This window comes from Sminthopsis crassicaudata, chromosome 1 (genome assembly GCF_048593235.1).
Source record: "Sminthopsis crassicaudata isolate SCR6 chromosome 1, ASM4859323v1, whole genome shotgun sequence".
In the NCBI taxonomy this organism is placed as follows: domain Eukaryota; kingdom Metazoa; phylum Chordata; class Mammalia; order Dasyuromorphia; family Dasyuridae; genus Sminthopsis; species Sminthopsis crassicaudata.
This window is the reverse complement of record NC_133617.1, coordinates 156,251,625-156,270,035: the sequence shown is the minus strand read 5'-3', so window position 1 is coordinate 156,270,035 and position 18,411 is coordinate 156,251,625. Positions and strand designations below refer to the sequence as shown.

At 33.5% G+C, this 18,411-nt stretch overlaps 1 protein-coding gene across 3 annotated transcripts in view; it reads right to left on the bottom strand.

Annotated features, from left to right (window-relative positions):
- MMP16 (matrix metallopeptidase 16) overlaps positions 1–17,770 on the bottom strand; it is a 489,795-nt gene extending 472,025 nt beyond the window's left edge. For all 3 annotated transcript variants that reach the window (XM_074270106.1, XM_074270093.1, XM_074270101.1), the window contains exon 1: positions 17,198–17,770. In XM_074270106.1, the coding sequence (XP_074126207.1) occupies positions 17,198–17,329 (132 nt within the window). In that variant the 5' untranslated portion in view covers positions 17,330–17,770. The remainder of the gene's footprint in view (positions 1–17,197) is intronic.
- Positions 17,771–18,411: the final 641 nt, after the last annotated feature.

Below are 18,411 nucleotides of genomic sequence, written 5' to 3'. Positions count from 1 at the left end.
TATTACACTGTTTCTCCATGAAGGGAAAATTTATATCTTCATTTGAAATCATAATACTGATGGAAAAATTTACCTAGACATATAAAATAAATTACAATATTTATTCAAGCTCTTTAGTTTGTCTGTATGTATATATGTTTTATTATTTTATTATTTGTATAAATATTTTACAATTCAATATTTCCTCATTGATTAAACTTTTCTTTCACTGTGACCTAAGTGGCTTTACCTGTTCTAGTAAAGTTAGAAAACTAACCATAAACTTGATCTCCATTTAAATCTCTGTATATTTCATTGTCAATCTCTGCCTTTATCTTTGTTTCTATTTACTTTCTCCACTTTAATTTCTCAGCCTTTTTCTTTTACTCTCATTTGTGTAATAGAGAGGTGGAATTCCTTTCATTGGTATTCAAATGCAAGAAGTAGGCAAATAAAAAACAAATATCATCTAAAAAAAAAAAGTAACTCTGAGCCAATTGGCATCTGGGCCTCTATATATAGTCATGTTATAAATGAATTGGGAAAGGATAGACAATAATGTTAATTTACAGTTAACAAATTATTGCTTTTTTCAATATAATAATACAAACAATAGCAATGGTTGCTTATTGTCCTTCATTCTCAAAGAGGACTAAAATGACATCACTATGTTAGAATCAAGTTAGTGTGTTCAGCTGTGGCTGATCAAGCCAATAAGAGCTCAGAATGCTCTGCCATAGGTAGGTCACAAAGAGACTTAGTTAACATTTGGGGTGGATTCTCTAATTTTGCGCATCTGGTGTTCTGAATAAATTCAATTCTGCTTTTCTCATAAAATACAACACTTTTTTCTGAGGGCACATCATGACAAGTGGTGCTATGCCAGTGTCTCCAAAATCATAAATCAATTCTGAAGTTCTTAAGAGAGACATTGAAAGCCTCCTTGTTTCACTTTTTCTGATCACTTTCTCAGTGCTTGCCCTATGTGAGTTCTCCATAAAATAGTCTTTTTGACAAGTGTACATTTAACACTTTAACAATGTGGCCAGTCCAACAGAGTTGTTTCTGCAATAGAGTTTAAATGCTGAAAAGTTTAGTTTGAACCTCAGTATCTTATCCTGCCAGATGACCTTTAGATCTTCCAAAGACAATTCAAATAGTAATTACATTTATACAGCATCATCCACTATGTACTAGGTACTATGCTCAGTGCTTTACAAATCCTTCTCCAAAGGGGATTTTAATTCCAGATAGAAAAGGAAGTAGGAAGTTGGAGGCTATAAGCTGATTTAGTCTTCTCAGAGAGAGTGAGCACTGAACTAGAATTACATTAATTTGTTCCCTTAAATATTTTAGTACAGGATATGTTATTCTCAGTTTGAAAATAAATTCTGATCACTGTTGTATTAAGGGGAAATGAGACCTCAAACTCTATATCCACACCATGATCCTTAATGAATATACCTAGCAAACATAAAAGAAATCCATTTATCCAAATAGAAAAACAGAAATCATAGAAAGCATATGTAAGACAATATATACTAGGTAATACAGATTGAAGGAGTTTCCCATTAGGTGTCAGCTAACTCACTTCATCAAGAGAAAGCAGTCACAGATCTTTCCTAAGGGGAAGTTCCTGCAAAGTCTATAATGTAGCAAGCTGAGGATAGAGACATGATGAAGACAGCCAGCTCCTCTCATGCCAGCTTCTTCCCAAAATCTCTTTCTTCAGCAACCTGAAATGAGGTTGACATCATCCATCTTCCCTCTGGAATCTAGAACCAAAAGCACGCTAAGCCAATACAAAACTGGAAAAGATTAAAGTTTGAAGAATACTGATAAGAGTGTGAAGCTGTCTTCTCTGTCAACTCTGCCCCACACCAATGCAATCAAGGGACATTGAAACCCACCAATAAGGAGAAAATCAATATTGCTCCTTTGCTATATAAAATATGATCCTACAAGGATTGTGCCCAGTACATTTTTGATCATCTGGCCCTAGAAATACCTCCTAACCCAGGTTCTTTCAAATTATGAGACAAAAGAGAGGAGAGGGATAATGTACAAAATATTAAGAATATGAAGTTGAAGAAGTGAGAGAAGAGAAGGGAAGGAGAGGGAGGAGGGAGGCAGGGAGGGAGGGAGAGAGAGAGAGAGAGAGAGAGAGAGAGAGAGAGAGAGAGAGAGAGAGAGAGAGAGAGAGAGAGAGAGAGAGAGAGAGAGCGCATGAATAAATTACAATAAGAAATAAAATAGTACAAAAAAGTGAGTTGGATACAAAAGTGTCATACCTATTAAAACAAACTCAAAATTTCTTCCATTCTTTATTTCTCAATATCAGTCAACTTTAATGATCTCAAAACAAGATTTTAAAAAAGACTCAACTCTAGCACAGAATAACTATTATAAAAAGAATAGGAACTGCATATTTTTGAAGTTGATTTGAAAATATCACTTGCAATTCCCAAGCCCCTTCAGGTGCCCTTCTTCAACTACTGTGGTAAAAAATGGTAAAAAAAATAAAATAAAAAGGTTAGTTCTACTATAAATCTCAAATTATTAAAAAGTTTATTTTCCCATTGAATATAAGAAATAATGCATTGATTGATTTATCTCAATAGTAGTGAAGTACGTATTAATCTTCATTTTTCCTAAAGAAGATCCAAGTCAAATAGAGTTTAGAGATTGGGGAGAAAACTTAGTTTTGCTTATTTGTTCGCAGTCAGAAAATGACACTGAGCCTTACAGGAGTGAGAAGCAGAAAATTATGTTAAAGAAAGGAAAAGTTGTACAGTGTTTGAGCCTTTTCTGTCCCTTGTTTCAGAGTCCAAGTCATTCAGTGTACATATCATTGTCCATTCTACAATTACATTGTTCAAAGAAACATAGAGAACTCTAAATGGATTCAAAGGACAGCAGTTAAAGGTAAGAAAATAACATCTATGAATGAAGGTTGTGAGATTATTTTTCATAAAAAGAAAGTAAGGTAATTTTATAAATTTGGTCATTATCTTAATAGAAGTTTACATTTGGAAAGGACTTTGGACATCCTCACATTTAATCTATATACAAAACATGCATATCTTTGATAACATAGTATTCAAGTGACTGTTCAGCTTCTGCTTGAGGACCTCAAGTGAAATGTGACACTACCTTTCTAACTTTTAGAAAGTTGATACGTTTTATGTTTGATTGCTTAAAATGAGAAAAAAATCTGCCTCCCTATGGCTTCTAATTACTGGATTTTTGCTTGGCTCTCTAGAGCCTTAGAAAAAGTCCATTTCCTTTAGAATATGAGAGAAAATAATATATTGTTGTTTTTGTCTGTCCTTTGTACTTGAAGAGAACCAAAATGATATCATTTTATTAGAATAAAGTACAGTGTGTTTAACTGTGGCTAATAAGTCTAACAAATTCAGAAGGCTCTACCAAAGTTGTAACCTAGTCCATTTGAACATTAGGGATAGAGATTTCTCTAAATTTACAGTTTTCTTTTTCTTCTTTTTTTGGTTTTATTTTAAGCTATTTAGGTTCTGCTTTGCTCGTAGAGCACATCACCTTCTTTAATGCAGTTACCACATGCTGGGTGGTCCTATGTCAATATCTTCCATGTCTTACAATCTAGAGTTCTTCAGAGAGATCCTTGTATCCCTTCTGACATCCATGTAACTACTTTTCTTATATGGGCTCTCCATAAAATAAATCTTTAGGTAAATGTATGCTTGGCACTCAGACTATGTGGCTAGCCCATAAAATTGCATTCTATGTTTGCAGTTTGAATGCTTGGCAATTCAGTTCAAGACAGGATATTATCTTTTATCCTATCTTGCTAAGTGATCTTCAGAATTTTCTAAGACAAAATGGAAGCAGTTCCAGTTTCTGGTTTGGTACTGGTAAACTATCCAGGTATCACAGGCATACCCTGACAAAGTCAGAGCAGTGGCTCTGTAGACCTGCTATTTGGTAGACAGTTGAATGCTCTTCCTCTCCCACACTTACACTATAATGTTTTTTTTTTTTTTTTTTTTTTTTAATTTTTTATTATATATATATATATATATATATTTTATAATATTATCCCTTGTATTCATTTTTCCAATTTACCCCCCCTCCCTCTATTCCCTCCCCCCGACGACAGGCAATACCATACATTTTACATGTGTTACAATATAGTCTAGGTACAATACATGTGTGCGAATATCACTTTCTTGTTGCACAACAAACACCAGATTCCGAAGGTACATGCAACCTGGGCAGACAGATATCAGTGCTAACAATTTTCATTCCCCTCCCAGTGTTTCTTCTCTGGGTGTAGCTACCTCTGTCCATCATTGATCAACTGGAAGTGAGTTGGATCTTCTTTATGTTGAAGATTTCCACTTCCATCAGAATACATCCTCATACAGCATTGTTGTTGAAGTGTACAGTGATCTTCTGGTTCTGCTCATTTCACTCAGCATCAGTTGATTTAAGTCTCTCCAGGCCTCTCTATATTCCTCCTGCTGGTCATTTCTTACCGAGCAATAATATTCCATAACCTTCATATACCACAATTTACCCAACCATTCTCCAACCGATGGACATCCATTCATCCTCCAGTTTCTAGCTACAACAAAAAGAGCTGCCACAAACATTTTGGCACATATATGTCTCTTTCCGCTCTTTAGTATTTCTTTGGGATATAATCCCAGTAGTAGCGCTGCTGGGTCAAAGGGTATGCACAGTTTGATAACTTTTTGGGCATAATTCCAGATTGCTCTCCAGAATGGCTGGATTCTTTCACAACTCCACCAGCAATGTATTAGTGTCCCAGTTTCCCCACATCCCCTCCAACATTTGTCATTATTTGTTCCTGTCATCTTAGCCAATCTGACAGGTGTGTAGTGGTATCTCAGAGTGGTCTTAATTTGCATTTCTCTGATCAGTAGTGATTTGGAACACTCTTTCATGTGAGTGGATATAGTTTCAATTTCTTCCTCTGAGAATTGTCTGTTCATATCCTTTGACCATTTATCAATTGGAGAATGGTTCGGTTTCTTATAAATTTGGGTCAGTTCTCTATATATTTTGGAAATGAGACCTTTGTCAGAACCTTTGTTTTTAAAAATATTTTCCCAATTTGTTATTTCCCTTCTAATCTTGTTTGCATTAGTATTATTTGTACAGAAACTTTTTAGTTTGATGTAATCAAAATCTTCTATTTTGTGATCAATAATGATCTCTAGTTCTCCTCTGGTCATAAATTCCTTCCTCCTCCACAAGTCTGAGAGGTAGATTATCCTCTGTTCCTCCAATCTATTTATTATCTCCCTCTTTATGCCTAAATCATGGACCCATTTTGATCTTATCTTGGTATATGGTGTTAAGTGTGGATCCATATCTAATTTCTGCCATACTAATTTCCAGTTTTCCCAACAGTTTTTTCCGAATAATGAATTTTTATCCCTAATGTTGGAATCTTTGGGTTTGTCAAAGATTAGATTGCTATAGATGTACCCTTTTTTGTCCTTTGTATCTAATCTGTTCCACTGATCTACCGGTCTATTTCTTAGCCAATACCAAATGGTTTTGGTGACTGCTGCTATATAATATAGCTTTAGATCAGGTACACTTAGACCACCTTCCTCTGAGTTTTTTTTCATTAGTTCCCTTGCAATTCTTGACCTTTTATTCTTCCATATGAATTTTGTTGTTATTTTTTCTAGGTCATTAAAATAGTTTCTTGGGAGTCTGATTGGTATAGCACTAAATAAATAGATTAGTTTGTGGAGTATTGTCATCTTTATTATATTCGCTCGGCCTATCCAAGAGCACTGAATGTCTTTCCAATTATTTAAATCTGATTTTATTTTTGTGGCAAGTGTTTTGTAATTTTTCTCATATAATTCCTGACTTTTCTTTGGTAGATGGATTCCCAAATATTTTATACTCTCAACATTTGTTTGGAATGGAATTTCTCTTTGTATCTCTTGCTGTTGCATTTTGTTAGTGATATATAAAAATGCCGAGGATTTATGTGGATTTATTTGTATTTGCTGAAATTTTGAATTATTTCTAGTAGCTTTTTAGCAGAGTCTTTGGGGTTCTCTAAGTATACCATCATGTCATCTGCAAAAAGTGATAGTTTGATTTCCTCATTTCCTACTCTAATTCCTTGAATCTCTTTCTCGGCTCTTATTGCCGAGGCTAGCGTTTCTAGTACTATATTGAATAGTAATGGTGATAGTGGGCAACCTTGTTTCACTCCTGATCTTACAGGGAAAGGTTGCAGTTTATTTCTATTGCATATTATGCTTACTGACGGTCTTAAATATATACTCCTGATTATTCTAAGGAATAATCCATTTATTCCTATACTCTCAAGAGTTTTTAGTAGGAATGGATGTTGGATTTTGTCAAATGCTTTTTCTGCATCTATTGAGATGATCATATGGTTCTTATTAATTTGATTATTAATATGGTCAATTATATTAATAGTTTTCCTAATATTAAACCAGCCCTGCATTCCTGGAATAAATCCTACTTGATCATAGTGTATTATCTTGGAGATGATTTTCTGAAGTCTTTTTGCTAATATCTTATTTAAGATTTTAGCATCAATATTCATTAAGGAGATTGGTCTATAATTTTCTTTCTCAGTTTTCGATCTACCAGGTTTAGGTATCAGTACCATGTCTGTGTCATAAAAGGAGTTTGGTAGGACTCCTTCATCCCCTATTTTTTCAAATAATTTATATAACAATGGGGCTAATTGTTCTTTAAATGTTTGGTAGAATTCACATGTGAATCCATCTGGCCCTGGGGATTTTTTCCTGGGGAGTTGATTAATAGCTTGTTCTATTTCTTTTTCTGAAATGGGACTATTTAAGCAATTTATCTCCTCCTCTGTTAATCTAGGGAGCCTATATTTTTGGAGAAAGTCATCCATTTCACTTAAGTTATCAAATTTATTGGCATAAAGTTGGGCAAAGTAACTCCTTATTATTTCTCTAATTTCCTCTTCATTGGTGGAAAGATCCCCCTTTTCATTTGTAAGACTATCAATTTGATTTTCCTCTTTCTTTTTTTTGATCAAATTTACCAAAGGTTTATCTATTTTATTGGCTTTTTCATAAAACCAACTCTTGGTTTTATTTATTAATTCAATAGTTTTTTTACTTTCAATTTTATTGATTTCTCCTTTTAATTTTTGTATTTCGAGTTTAATTTTTGGTTGGGGGTTTATAATTTGGTCTTTTTCTAGCCTTTTAAGTTGTAAGCCCAATTCGTTAATCTTCTCTTTCTCAATTTTCTTCAAATAAGCCTCTAAAGATATAAAATTTCCCCTTATTACTGCTTTAGCTGCATCCCAAAGATTTTGATATGATGTCTCATCATTATCATTATCTTGGGTGAAATTGTTAATTGTTTCTATAATTTGCTCTTTCACCCAGTCATTCTTTAAGATGAGATTATTCAGTTTCCAATTACTTTTTGGTCTATTTACCCCTAACTTTTTACTGAATGTAGCTTTTATTGCATTGTGATCTGAGAAGAAGGCATTTATTATTTCTGCCTTCCTACATTTAATTTTGAGATCTTTATGTCCTAATATATGGTCAATTTTTGTATAGGATCCATGAACTACTGAGAAGAAAGTATATTCCTTCCTATTGCCATTCAGTTTTCTCCAAAGGTCTATCATACCTAGTTTTTCTAATGTTCTATTTACTTTTTTAATTTCTTTCTTGTTTGTTTTGTGGTTTGATTTGTCTAAATCTGAGAGTGCAAGGTTGAGATCTCCCACTATTATAGTTTTACTGTCTATTTCTTCTTGCAGTTCTCTTAACTTTTCCTTTAGAAAGTTAGATGCTATACCACTTGGTGCATATATGTTTAGTATTGATATGGCTTCATTATTTATGCTACCTTTCAGCAGGATATAGTTTCCTTCCTTATCTTTTTTAACGAGATCTACTTCTGCTTTTGCTTGATCTGAGATAAGGATAGCTACCCCTGCTTTTTTGGCTTTACACTATAATGTTAATAGCGGCTTCAATATTCCTTTCTATGAAAATTATATACATACATCTATATATATTCTTCAGAGGGAGTAGAATTTTAGAATTTTTAGTAAAACTTATAATAAAAAAGGAGTATTGTACCTTCACTAAGAATAGAGTAGAGGAAAATGGCTTCAAAGACTCCAGCAGTAAGGGTTTTTACCTATGCTACACATTTGGAGAAATTGATATCATGAACCTGTTAATTTCCTAATTAGGCATCCATTATATTTTAATAAATCACATCTGCGTTAATTTTTGAGAGATCTTTAGTATACAATTTCATTTTTTCTTAGCAAAGTCAATTAAGTAGCAAAGGCAGTTATTTTCAATACACATTTTGCAGATAAGGAATGAAGTCACAGAGCAATGGGGTTGTTATGTGCCTAAAGATTAATAATATAGATAGTTTGTAGGGTTCAAGTAAAGCAAAAGATTCCCCACCACCACCATATCCCCCCACTATAATCACCCAATTATCTTCTCATTAATGATCCTTAGTGAATACTTTAGTCTACTATTTTCATTTTTCTGCAGATCACTTATGTACGTACAACAAACTTCCTTATATCTCAGGACATTACTACTGATCCTTTTTTGTATTTAAGTATCTTATAAAGAGTAAGATCTTTTGACAGTTTAATGTTTTCATTTCCTCACATCATCATAACATGCCATAATTAATCAGTAAATGTAATAATGCTTATCTTACAAATTAAAAAAAATTATGCATAGCCTAATTAAGAGATTTGTCCAACATCAAACTTGAGATAAGTAGCTTCTCCCTAACACTGACAGATGGCAATGAGAATCACATATTATCTTGTCAATTGAATTATTGTTATAAAGTAAATATACAAACCCTCCAAGATATCTGTATCATAAATTGAGCACTTTATCCATTACTAAAAATGCTCTTGTCCCAAGCAAGTTTGTTTTCAATTTTGTTCATGTCTTTCAGTATGAATTTGACTCTGGAAGTTATTGGAATCTCTTCTACTACATTCAAAGAGAAGAGAAAAAAAAAAAAAAACAACGTGGTTTCTCCATAAACTTTTATGCCCTGCCCATCCATCAGCTTATGACTCTGACATATAACAAAAGTACAGAATTGACAAAGACCCAAATCAGGGGAAATAAGCATTAGAATCATGGGAGGTAATTATATGGGCAGTGTTCAACGTGAACAGTCAATGTATGGAACCTACACCTTCCTCCAAAAAAAAAATATTTAATCATCCTAAACAATAACAAACCATTAACATATGGTATGAATTGAACTGTGAAAAAGTTCCCATGGAAAAAAAATACCTTCACTTACATCATTCTGAGTCTGGCTGATTCCCCAACAAGCGAGATGTTAAAAAACATGCATACATTCCACTGACATCACATCAGGTGCATGTGATATTTGGACGTGAAATCGAGTTTAATATAACTATTCAGCTTTACAAACATAACATGAATATGACTTAACAATTACAGCAAAATCACCATCTTACTAAAATGGAATTTATGCTAGCCACTCATCTCCCTAGCCAAATCTCAATTTTCTTTTTTGTGAAGCTATTTTTCTAAAAACTATTTCTAATCAATTGTTTGATTTGTTATGCCACTCACCTCTTATTCTACTTCATCTACCACCTTCACTTATCAATGTCCTATTTTTCACTTAAAATAAAAGTTTTATTAGGGTGAAGAATACAGAATCATTTTATACATGTAATATTTTAAAAGTTCTGTATGTAATTTATGGGAAGAAAGACAAGTGATGCATTTTACCTCCACAAGAAAGTGTTTCTGGGTTCTGTTTTAATCTTTTATGTCAAAGTTGGTGTTTGTACTAAATATGACTCTGAAAACTTGGTCAAGTGTTTCCACAAAATGAAGTATAAACCTTAAGTTTAACCACATGTTTATATCAATATAAAACATTTTAAAATATAATCTTGAAGAAAAAATTGCCTATTTCTTCCCTTTTTAGGAAAAATGAGCCATAATAACTTTAACTGAGACCTGTTTCATGACAATGAGATCTTACTGTATTAAACAAAATGTCTATAAGTTAACTGAATCCAGCTTTTAAAATTAACCTTTTAAATTTAAAGCATAATGTTCAACCAAAGGAACTAAAATTCTGCAAAAGTTAAACTTAAACTATTTCTGCTCAAGTAGAATCAGAAAAACATGTAGAGTCACCAAAATGTACAATTTTTGACCTGATTCTATACCTAAAAATGATAGACTATTTAAGGCAGCTCTGCAACATTACACTTACACTCCCTCACTCATATGCCTGGAGCAAATAGATTTTTTCTGGCAAGCAAGTATAACTTTTCTTCCTAGTTCATTTTCTATTTGACTACTGGTGCCAAATAACCCACAAGTATTTCAATCCGTTTTACATCCATATGTACAAATTCATTTCAACTCACTATTTGTGATAGGCTAGATATTTGCTACAGATAATTTAATTTCAAATTGTGTCCATCCTTAATATAAACTAGATAGTTACTCCAAGCCATGTGAGACTTTAAGAAGCTCAACAACTCCTTCTAGCCTCTTTTTGCATACTACAGAAGCAACTAGCCAAAGATTAAGGAGTCAGGCCAAAGCACTAATAATCTTTTCCAACTGATGGTACCCTTTGTAACTTCTAGACTAGATCAGAGTGTTTCATTGATGCAGACCCATTGGTCCAAACTCTGACAAATCGGGAGTAGGTAAGGAACAACCAGGAAAAGTTCTAAAAGAGAGGTCATTAGTACATATTAAAGAAAACTAGCACTACAATATCATTATCCATATGGTCCAATGATTAAACTTAATAAATAAATAAATAAGTTTCCAAAAGAAAGCAAAAGCAATCTAGAATCATCATATATCTAGCAACAAAAGCTTTCTTCATTCATAAATTGATTTATAAAACAAAAAAGTATAGAGTATCACTGTTCCAAATAAAAAAGGAGAAAAAAATTGTCATATTACATCTAATATAAAGTAAGATTATATATACATGTGTGTATGTGTGTGTGTGTGTATATATATATATATATATATATATATATATATATATATATATATATATATATATATATATATATATATATATATATATATATATATATATGTATGTATGTATAATTCTCTTACCTAACCATAAAATAGATAAAATATTAAATGGAATATTGAACTTTAGGTATTTTGCTTCTTTTTCATCCGCTCTTTTGATGACTTAAATATCAATTGTAGATAATGAGCTTTTAAAAATTATTATTTCATGTTTTTAAAGTTTTTTTTAATCTTAACAAGTAAATACTTTTAATATTTACAAAATATGATGGTAAATATTTTGGATTTTTGTTTGTTTTCCTGCTTAACAAAAATCCATGGTTATTTCCAAAATTTTATCACCATGAATAATAGATGGTAACCTTAAATCGTATAGCCTATCTATCATTTTTATGCTGTGTGGGCTTCACCCACACTTCTGAAGAAAAAAAATTTCTGATTTATCAAAGCTCTTTATTTAAATTGTTCCTAGTCCCAAAGATGAATGTCTTAGATATTGGCTTTCCCTTGACTTTGGGGATCTGTATTGTAAAACCTTAAGAGTCAGCCAAGTGATCCAAATCACTGAGAAAAATGAGATCCAATCGATTTTAATATTTCCCCAAATATTTCATATTAAATGGCAGAGAATTGAGATATCAACTACTAGTCCTTTCTTCTTTCCATTACATCCCAATGTAACCAAATTAAAAAAAAAAAAAAAAAAAGGCAATGTCTTAATTACCATAAATAGCTCACTAGCTTAACCACAGCTTCATCCTTGAGTGGATAAAAAGTTGTTGGAAGGGGAAAAGGTAAGTAGTTTTACTATTCTTTTAGAGGTGGGGAAGGGAATCAATGATCATTAAGAATAGACCTATCAATAATGCTATTATTATTAAGTGCTATTATTCTTGACCTAAGGTAAAGAGAAAAGTACTAGACTATCAACAAGTAAAAACAGGCCATTGGAACAAATAATCAGAAGACTTTTTTTTTTTTTTTTAACTTTACATTGTACTAAAATAAAATAAAAAGCAGTACATTGCAATGAAGTCAATTTTCTAAAAGAAGGTATGGCTGAACTTAACAAAATGTTAAAGTTATATTCCTAGACTAAAGTCTCTGAAAGTACAAAGAAGTGTATCTTAAGTGAAGAGTTTTCAGTGGTAAATGCGGGGAGGGAAGATTCAGAAAGTTATGACCTCTTATTGAGGAATAAAGAATTAAATTTTTTTTGTCTCACACTGAAATGTTAACTTAGTGGATTAAAATGGGTCTTTCCTTTCCTAATGAATTAACATTGATCATCAATAAACAATAATAGTTTGGTGTAGTGCACTGAAAGTCTATTGTGCTAAAAAAAATGCACATTACTTATCATTAAAAAAAAAAAAAAAAAAAAAAAAAAAAACAAAAAAAACTACTGTAGGTCTTCCATTGCTAACCTGACTTAGAGATGACTTAGAGATGTGAAACCAATTACTATTTGGATTTCCTTGGATAGTGAAAATGTCCTCCTCACCTATTCTGGTAAATCTACTTATGAACCAAACCCAAATAAATTACCTCTTTCCCTTCCCTCCAACTGAAGTTTGCCTCTAGTGGAGCAAGGAAGAGTTGGTTCATTCCAGGACACATTCTCTAGTTTTCCTCTTCAAATTTCAGAACTTTCTCATGCATAAAGATGCCTGTGTAAATTGTGAGTGGTCATGATACCAGACTGACAGAGTATAGATTCAGGAAGCAAAGTCAGATATTAGATTAATTTCCTGATTTTGACTAGGTGAAAAATAGCTCAAGTAATTCCACGAAATAATCCTAGAAAAAGGCATAAGGAATCATTCTCCTTATCTAAATGTGGCTGAAATAGGTTGGGTAGTAAATCCTGTACTATGACCACTACTCTTACTTTTAAAGGAAATAACAGCTATGATGATCTGTGTAAAATATGAACAAGGTTCAAAATTGCCTTCCTCTTTGGTTATGTTTTAAGCATTATACAATTTCACATACTATATAAACTCACACAAAGCCTTGATGAGTAAATATGAAAAGATAAACTGCCCAAATTAGGTACTGACTTTTAAAATAGATTGAAATAAATCCACAAGGAGAGCCACAAATCTCAAAGTTGTTAAAGGAAATAATTTACTCACTTTGGGAATAACTACCACAACCAAAATAAATGAATGGCAACAGTTAAATCCCATTATATTTTATTATGGAAAATTCTCTTGAATGATAGAATATGTCATAGTTATTATGATATTTTGCAAGATATACCGTTCAAGAAGATTAAAATCATTACATTTTACTATGTTTATCATTCAAAGTTTTGTTTTCATTTCCCCATTAAAAACACTTTAAAATCACAATTACTATTGTGTACAGTTTTATTGTTTTGATAAAAGTAAAAAAGTATTTGCCAAAATATTTAACTTCTAAAAACTATATAATTAATGGTAATAGGTAATTTTTATATAATATGTGTACATAAGTGTATTTTACAAATATATATCATATCCTTTTACCCTTGTAACGATCCTGCAAGATGGTATTATTGTCCCTGTTTTGCAGAGAGAAAAATTGAGGGGTTAAATTAATTGCAAGTTTGTCAAGATGTGTAGTTTAGATCTGTGATCAGATCTGAAAATTTTTGTGACTACAAGTTCAATATTCTTTCTATTATGTATAAATCACCTCTAAATGATGATGAGTAAGTATGCACACAGAGTATCTTCTATCAAGTTTCAGAAGAAAATGCATACTATTTCTTTAAAATAAATACATTTTGTTAATATGTAATCTGATTTTTTAAAAATTTACATGTATTTTGTATTTAATTGTCTTTGTACGTGTGGTTTTACATCTAATAGGAAGTTCATAAAGGTGGAATTGCTTATCTTAAAAGAACTATGGAAGGAGTGAAAGTCTTTTAGGATAATAGGAATTATTGATCAGCCAGTAACTAAAAATTCTACTAGCAACACCAAATAGTTCTTTACACTTTCAACCAATTGAAATTCATCTTCTACCCACCCCAAATCCAACTAGAAAATAACTTGAAGATGTAATGTGGATCTTTCAGCACAAATGGAAGTTAGTAGCTATAGCCTTTCTATACAGGCTGCTCTTTACTTCTCTATCAAGTCTATTTTTTGGACTTGATCTGTAAGCATCTTTAAGTTTTATTATAGAGCATTTTCATTGCTGATATGTCAACCAATTACAAAATAAACAAAATACAAAGAAATGTTTACTTCTTAATAACACTCTCCATGAAAAATGACACAGTAAGAGTTAACCAAAAACAAAACAAATGTCAAAAACAACTTTCCTAACTCTTCATATTGATTTATGCAAAAGTCTAATATATTTTAAAAGGTCAGGTAGCACAAAAATTAATTCCATTAATAAATAAAGTCAAATTTTTGCATTGACAGACAAGGGTGATTTTCATCATTTTCTTGAAGTAAGCAAATATCTTGACATTGTTAGTAGCAAATATTTAATGATCAAATAAAATACTGAAATGCCTAATAATAGCTTCTCATATCATTATGTTTCTGCTAAGACTGTTCTTGGAAATCAATTTCTTTAAAAAGCATGTCAAGGATATTAGTAGACATGAATGAGAAATGCATTATTCTTGTTTTAGAACAGAAGTTTTGGACATGACAAGTCTTAATGTTTAGGCAAATACATCAATTGAAGACTTTCATCTTATATTCTTTACAATAATATTTTATTTTAGATAGCTACCCAATGATTAAATGAAAAATTAAAACATTATGCACAAAATGAAAAAAATGAAACACTCTCTCTCTCTCTCTCTATATATATATATACATACATACATATATGTACATACATACATGTATGTACATACATATATGTATGTATATATATATATATATATATATATACACATACATACATACATATATATGTCTCCAAGATCTTAAAGAAACATTCAGAAAGATGGCTGTTCATATTGAACAATAAGACAATAGTCTACTCAAGCTTTTTAGCAAACTTCCATATTGGCAAAGTAGTTTTTGTGGTGTGTTTCATATAACATGAATGTCCTTAAATGCTATTATAATGAATTTTTTCTATATTTAATTCTATATTCAAAAGTAGAAATTAGTTAATAAATTCTGGGAAAAAAGGAATAACTCTTTTTAACGTTAAACATTCCCCCATATGTCATGGTTTTGCATATATTTAGGAGAGGAATATTATAATAAAAATTCAATAATAAAACCAAAAATGGTTTTATAAATACAAGTCTTAATTCATATCAGTTATCATAATAACTAGTCTGTTTTTCTGATTTACATAGCCACTGGAAGAAAAACCCAATCAAGTAATGAGATTTTAATGTCATCCAACAATTTTTGAAAGTAAGTGAAAAATTATACACAAATCACTCTTGACTATCCCACTGCTGATAGTAATAAAGATATAGTATATAACTTTCTCTTACCAAAAATCCACTACCATAATAGGCCATTCTGTTTATAATATAATAAGCACAAGATTTTCATTTTTATTCCTCTATGCTATGAACTACATTACAAATTGTCTATCAATTTAAACATTATCTACAAAAAGCTATCTATGACATGTTTCAGAAAGTACAAATCTGCTACCACGAAAGACTGGACATTCAGCCCACTTCTATCTGTCTGTTTAGCCAGGAAAAAAAAAATTTGTTTTGTTTTGTTTTGTTTCTTTAAAGGTCACATATATTTTAGATTTCAAAATGTGGTTTGTCTTCCATCAAAATATGTATATTTAATCTCTTCATCTTTCAACTTCATTCTTTTTTCATAATTGCATTAGTCTCCTAATAGTTAGATTTTTCCTCCCTACACTAATCTTTACTTCTTATGTGGTACAATAAGAACTATTTATAATCACACAATTAATTATATGCAGTTGCATACCTGTGCATGGCATAAATTTTGCATAAATGTGAGCATAAGTTGATATTTAATTTTTTTCAAATATTGAGCAACAGGTATTGGCATTGCTTACAAGTGCAATGTCTTAATAAAAATACATTGATATTTTATCATATCAACAACTGAAAACCATAGTAATTATGGGGAATGAAATAATCACCATATATGATAGCATCAAATCAAGTCAAAAGGATGAGATTTTATTAAAACCCTCCCTCCTATGTCCCCATATGCAACATTTTGGTGATAAATTAATATTATCATTACCCAAGTGTTCATGTAATTCCATTGACTTTTTATATATTATTGGTTTATTTGTTGAGTTGATGGCAGAAAAGGTATGTTGGCATAGTTCTGCCAAGTCCTTATCTTCAAGTTCCCTTCCCTTTGTGCCTGACTGCTCCCAAACTATCAAACTATCAAAGTAAACAAATGACAGTTACACCTTCTTGGCTTTCCCAGAGTTCTAGTGAAAACACCTTTGAATCTCCAGACTGGGCCAGGTTGGTTTTGATGATAGGGCCAGGGGTGGGGAGAGAGAAGCCACTTCAAAAGAAAGAGATGGATTTCATGGCATCTGTTTAAGCAGATCTAGTTACAGTGTATTAAGTTATGTTTAAATGAGAACAAGATTCTGTCTAGCCAAGTGTTTTATCACAAAGTCATGTTATTAAAGTATCAAGTTTTCCCAGTTTCCTTTAGATTTGTATTTAATCGCCTTTGCTAAAGTTGGGGGGGGAGGGAATTTCAATAACAAAAAAAAAAAAAAAAAAAAAAAAGCAATGCCAGGCAAACTCATTCTGCCGTTCCTAGGTTTTTCTGTCTCTCATTACCAAGCTCCTTTTATTATACTGCACGCTTGTTATATCTAGGACTTTGCCTCTTCCCCATGTAAGTAGCATGTACCGGGTACAATTGAGTCTTTGAGCGCTCAGCATCGTGCTTTGTGCTGCTAAGGATAACGGGATTCATGGTCCTAAAAGCATCCATCAAATACTGAAAATTCAGAAAGGTCTCTAGGCTACAGGAAGGAAAACAATGCTCCTTGACTGCTTTCAGCTACATGGCTCCTCGTTTTCCTGGAGCACACGAAATATTTGGGGGAGCAGCCTATGCAAGGAGAAGAAAGCCCTACAGGAGCTGTACTCTTACCTCCACATTGAAATACTGCTCCGCTCCGCAGACTGTAGCCCATAAAATCCACAGAAAGGTTTGCAAGAAAAACACCCCAGAATGATGCACGAAATCCAACCGTCTTGCAGTGCTGAATGTGAGTAAGATCATAGTGAACTGTGCTTCAATGGATGGACGAGCTCCCCCTTCTCTTTCTCTTCTCTCCGTCCTTTCTCTCGCCCTCCCTCTTTCGTTCCAAAACGGTTCTCCTTTTTCAAAATATAAAAATTAAAAATTAAAGTCCTGGAGCTGGTTGAAGAGCCCTGCAGGTTCACCCACAGCCGGGCGGCTGGGGCTGTGAGGGAGACAGAGGAGGAAGGCGTTCTTCACTCCCGATAGCCCAGGAGGAGCAGCGGCGGCAGGAGGGAGAAGGGTCAGCAGTTCGCGTATACCATCCTCACGAGTCTGTCCTTTCCCGGGAATGTGGCGCCCAAGTTCACCCGCTGCTCCTGCTGAGGTTTCCCTATTCGCAGCAGCAGCAGCCGCTGCCGCCGCCGCCGCCTCCGCCGCCTCCTGTTGGTGTGTCCTCCTCCTGCTGCTTCTCCTCCTCCTTCTCCTCCTTCTCCTCCTTCTCCTCCTTCTCCTCCCCCTCCTCCCCCTCCTCCCCCTCCTCCTCCTCCTCCTCCTCCTCCTCCTCCTCCTCCTCCTCCTCCTCCTCCTCTTCTTCCTCCTCCTTTTGCTCTTCCACAACCACCACCACCAGCACCTCCTCTCCCTCCCCCCTCCCCCTCCTCCTCTTCTCCTTTCTCTTTATCCTCCTCCTCCTCCTCCTCCTCCTCCTCCTCCTCCTCCTCCTCCTCCTCCTCCTCCTCCTCTTCTTCTTCTTCCTCCTCCTCCTCCTCCTCCTCCTCCTCCTCCTCCTCCTCGTTCGCTTCCTCCTCCTTCTCTTCCACCTCCTTCCCCTTTTCTCCTGCGAGAAAGGCCTTTGCCACTGCCTACTCCTTGCTCCCTAGCCTCTGCCTCTCTTTCTCTGCTCTCCTCTCTCCACTCCAGAATGTTCATCCGTAATCTACATAACTCCTCCTTCCACGGAGTCCATCTCTCTCTCTCTCTCTCTCTCTCTCTCTCTCTCTCTCTCTCTCTCTCTCTCTCTCTCTCTCTCTCTCCCCCCTCCCTCCCTCCCTCTCCCCTCTCTCTCTCTTTCCCCTCCTGATCACCGCACATACACACACACAGTTACATGCACTGACACA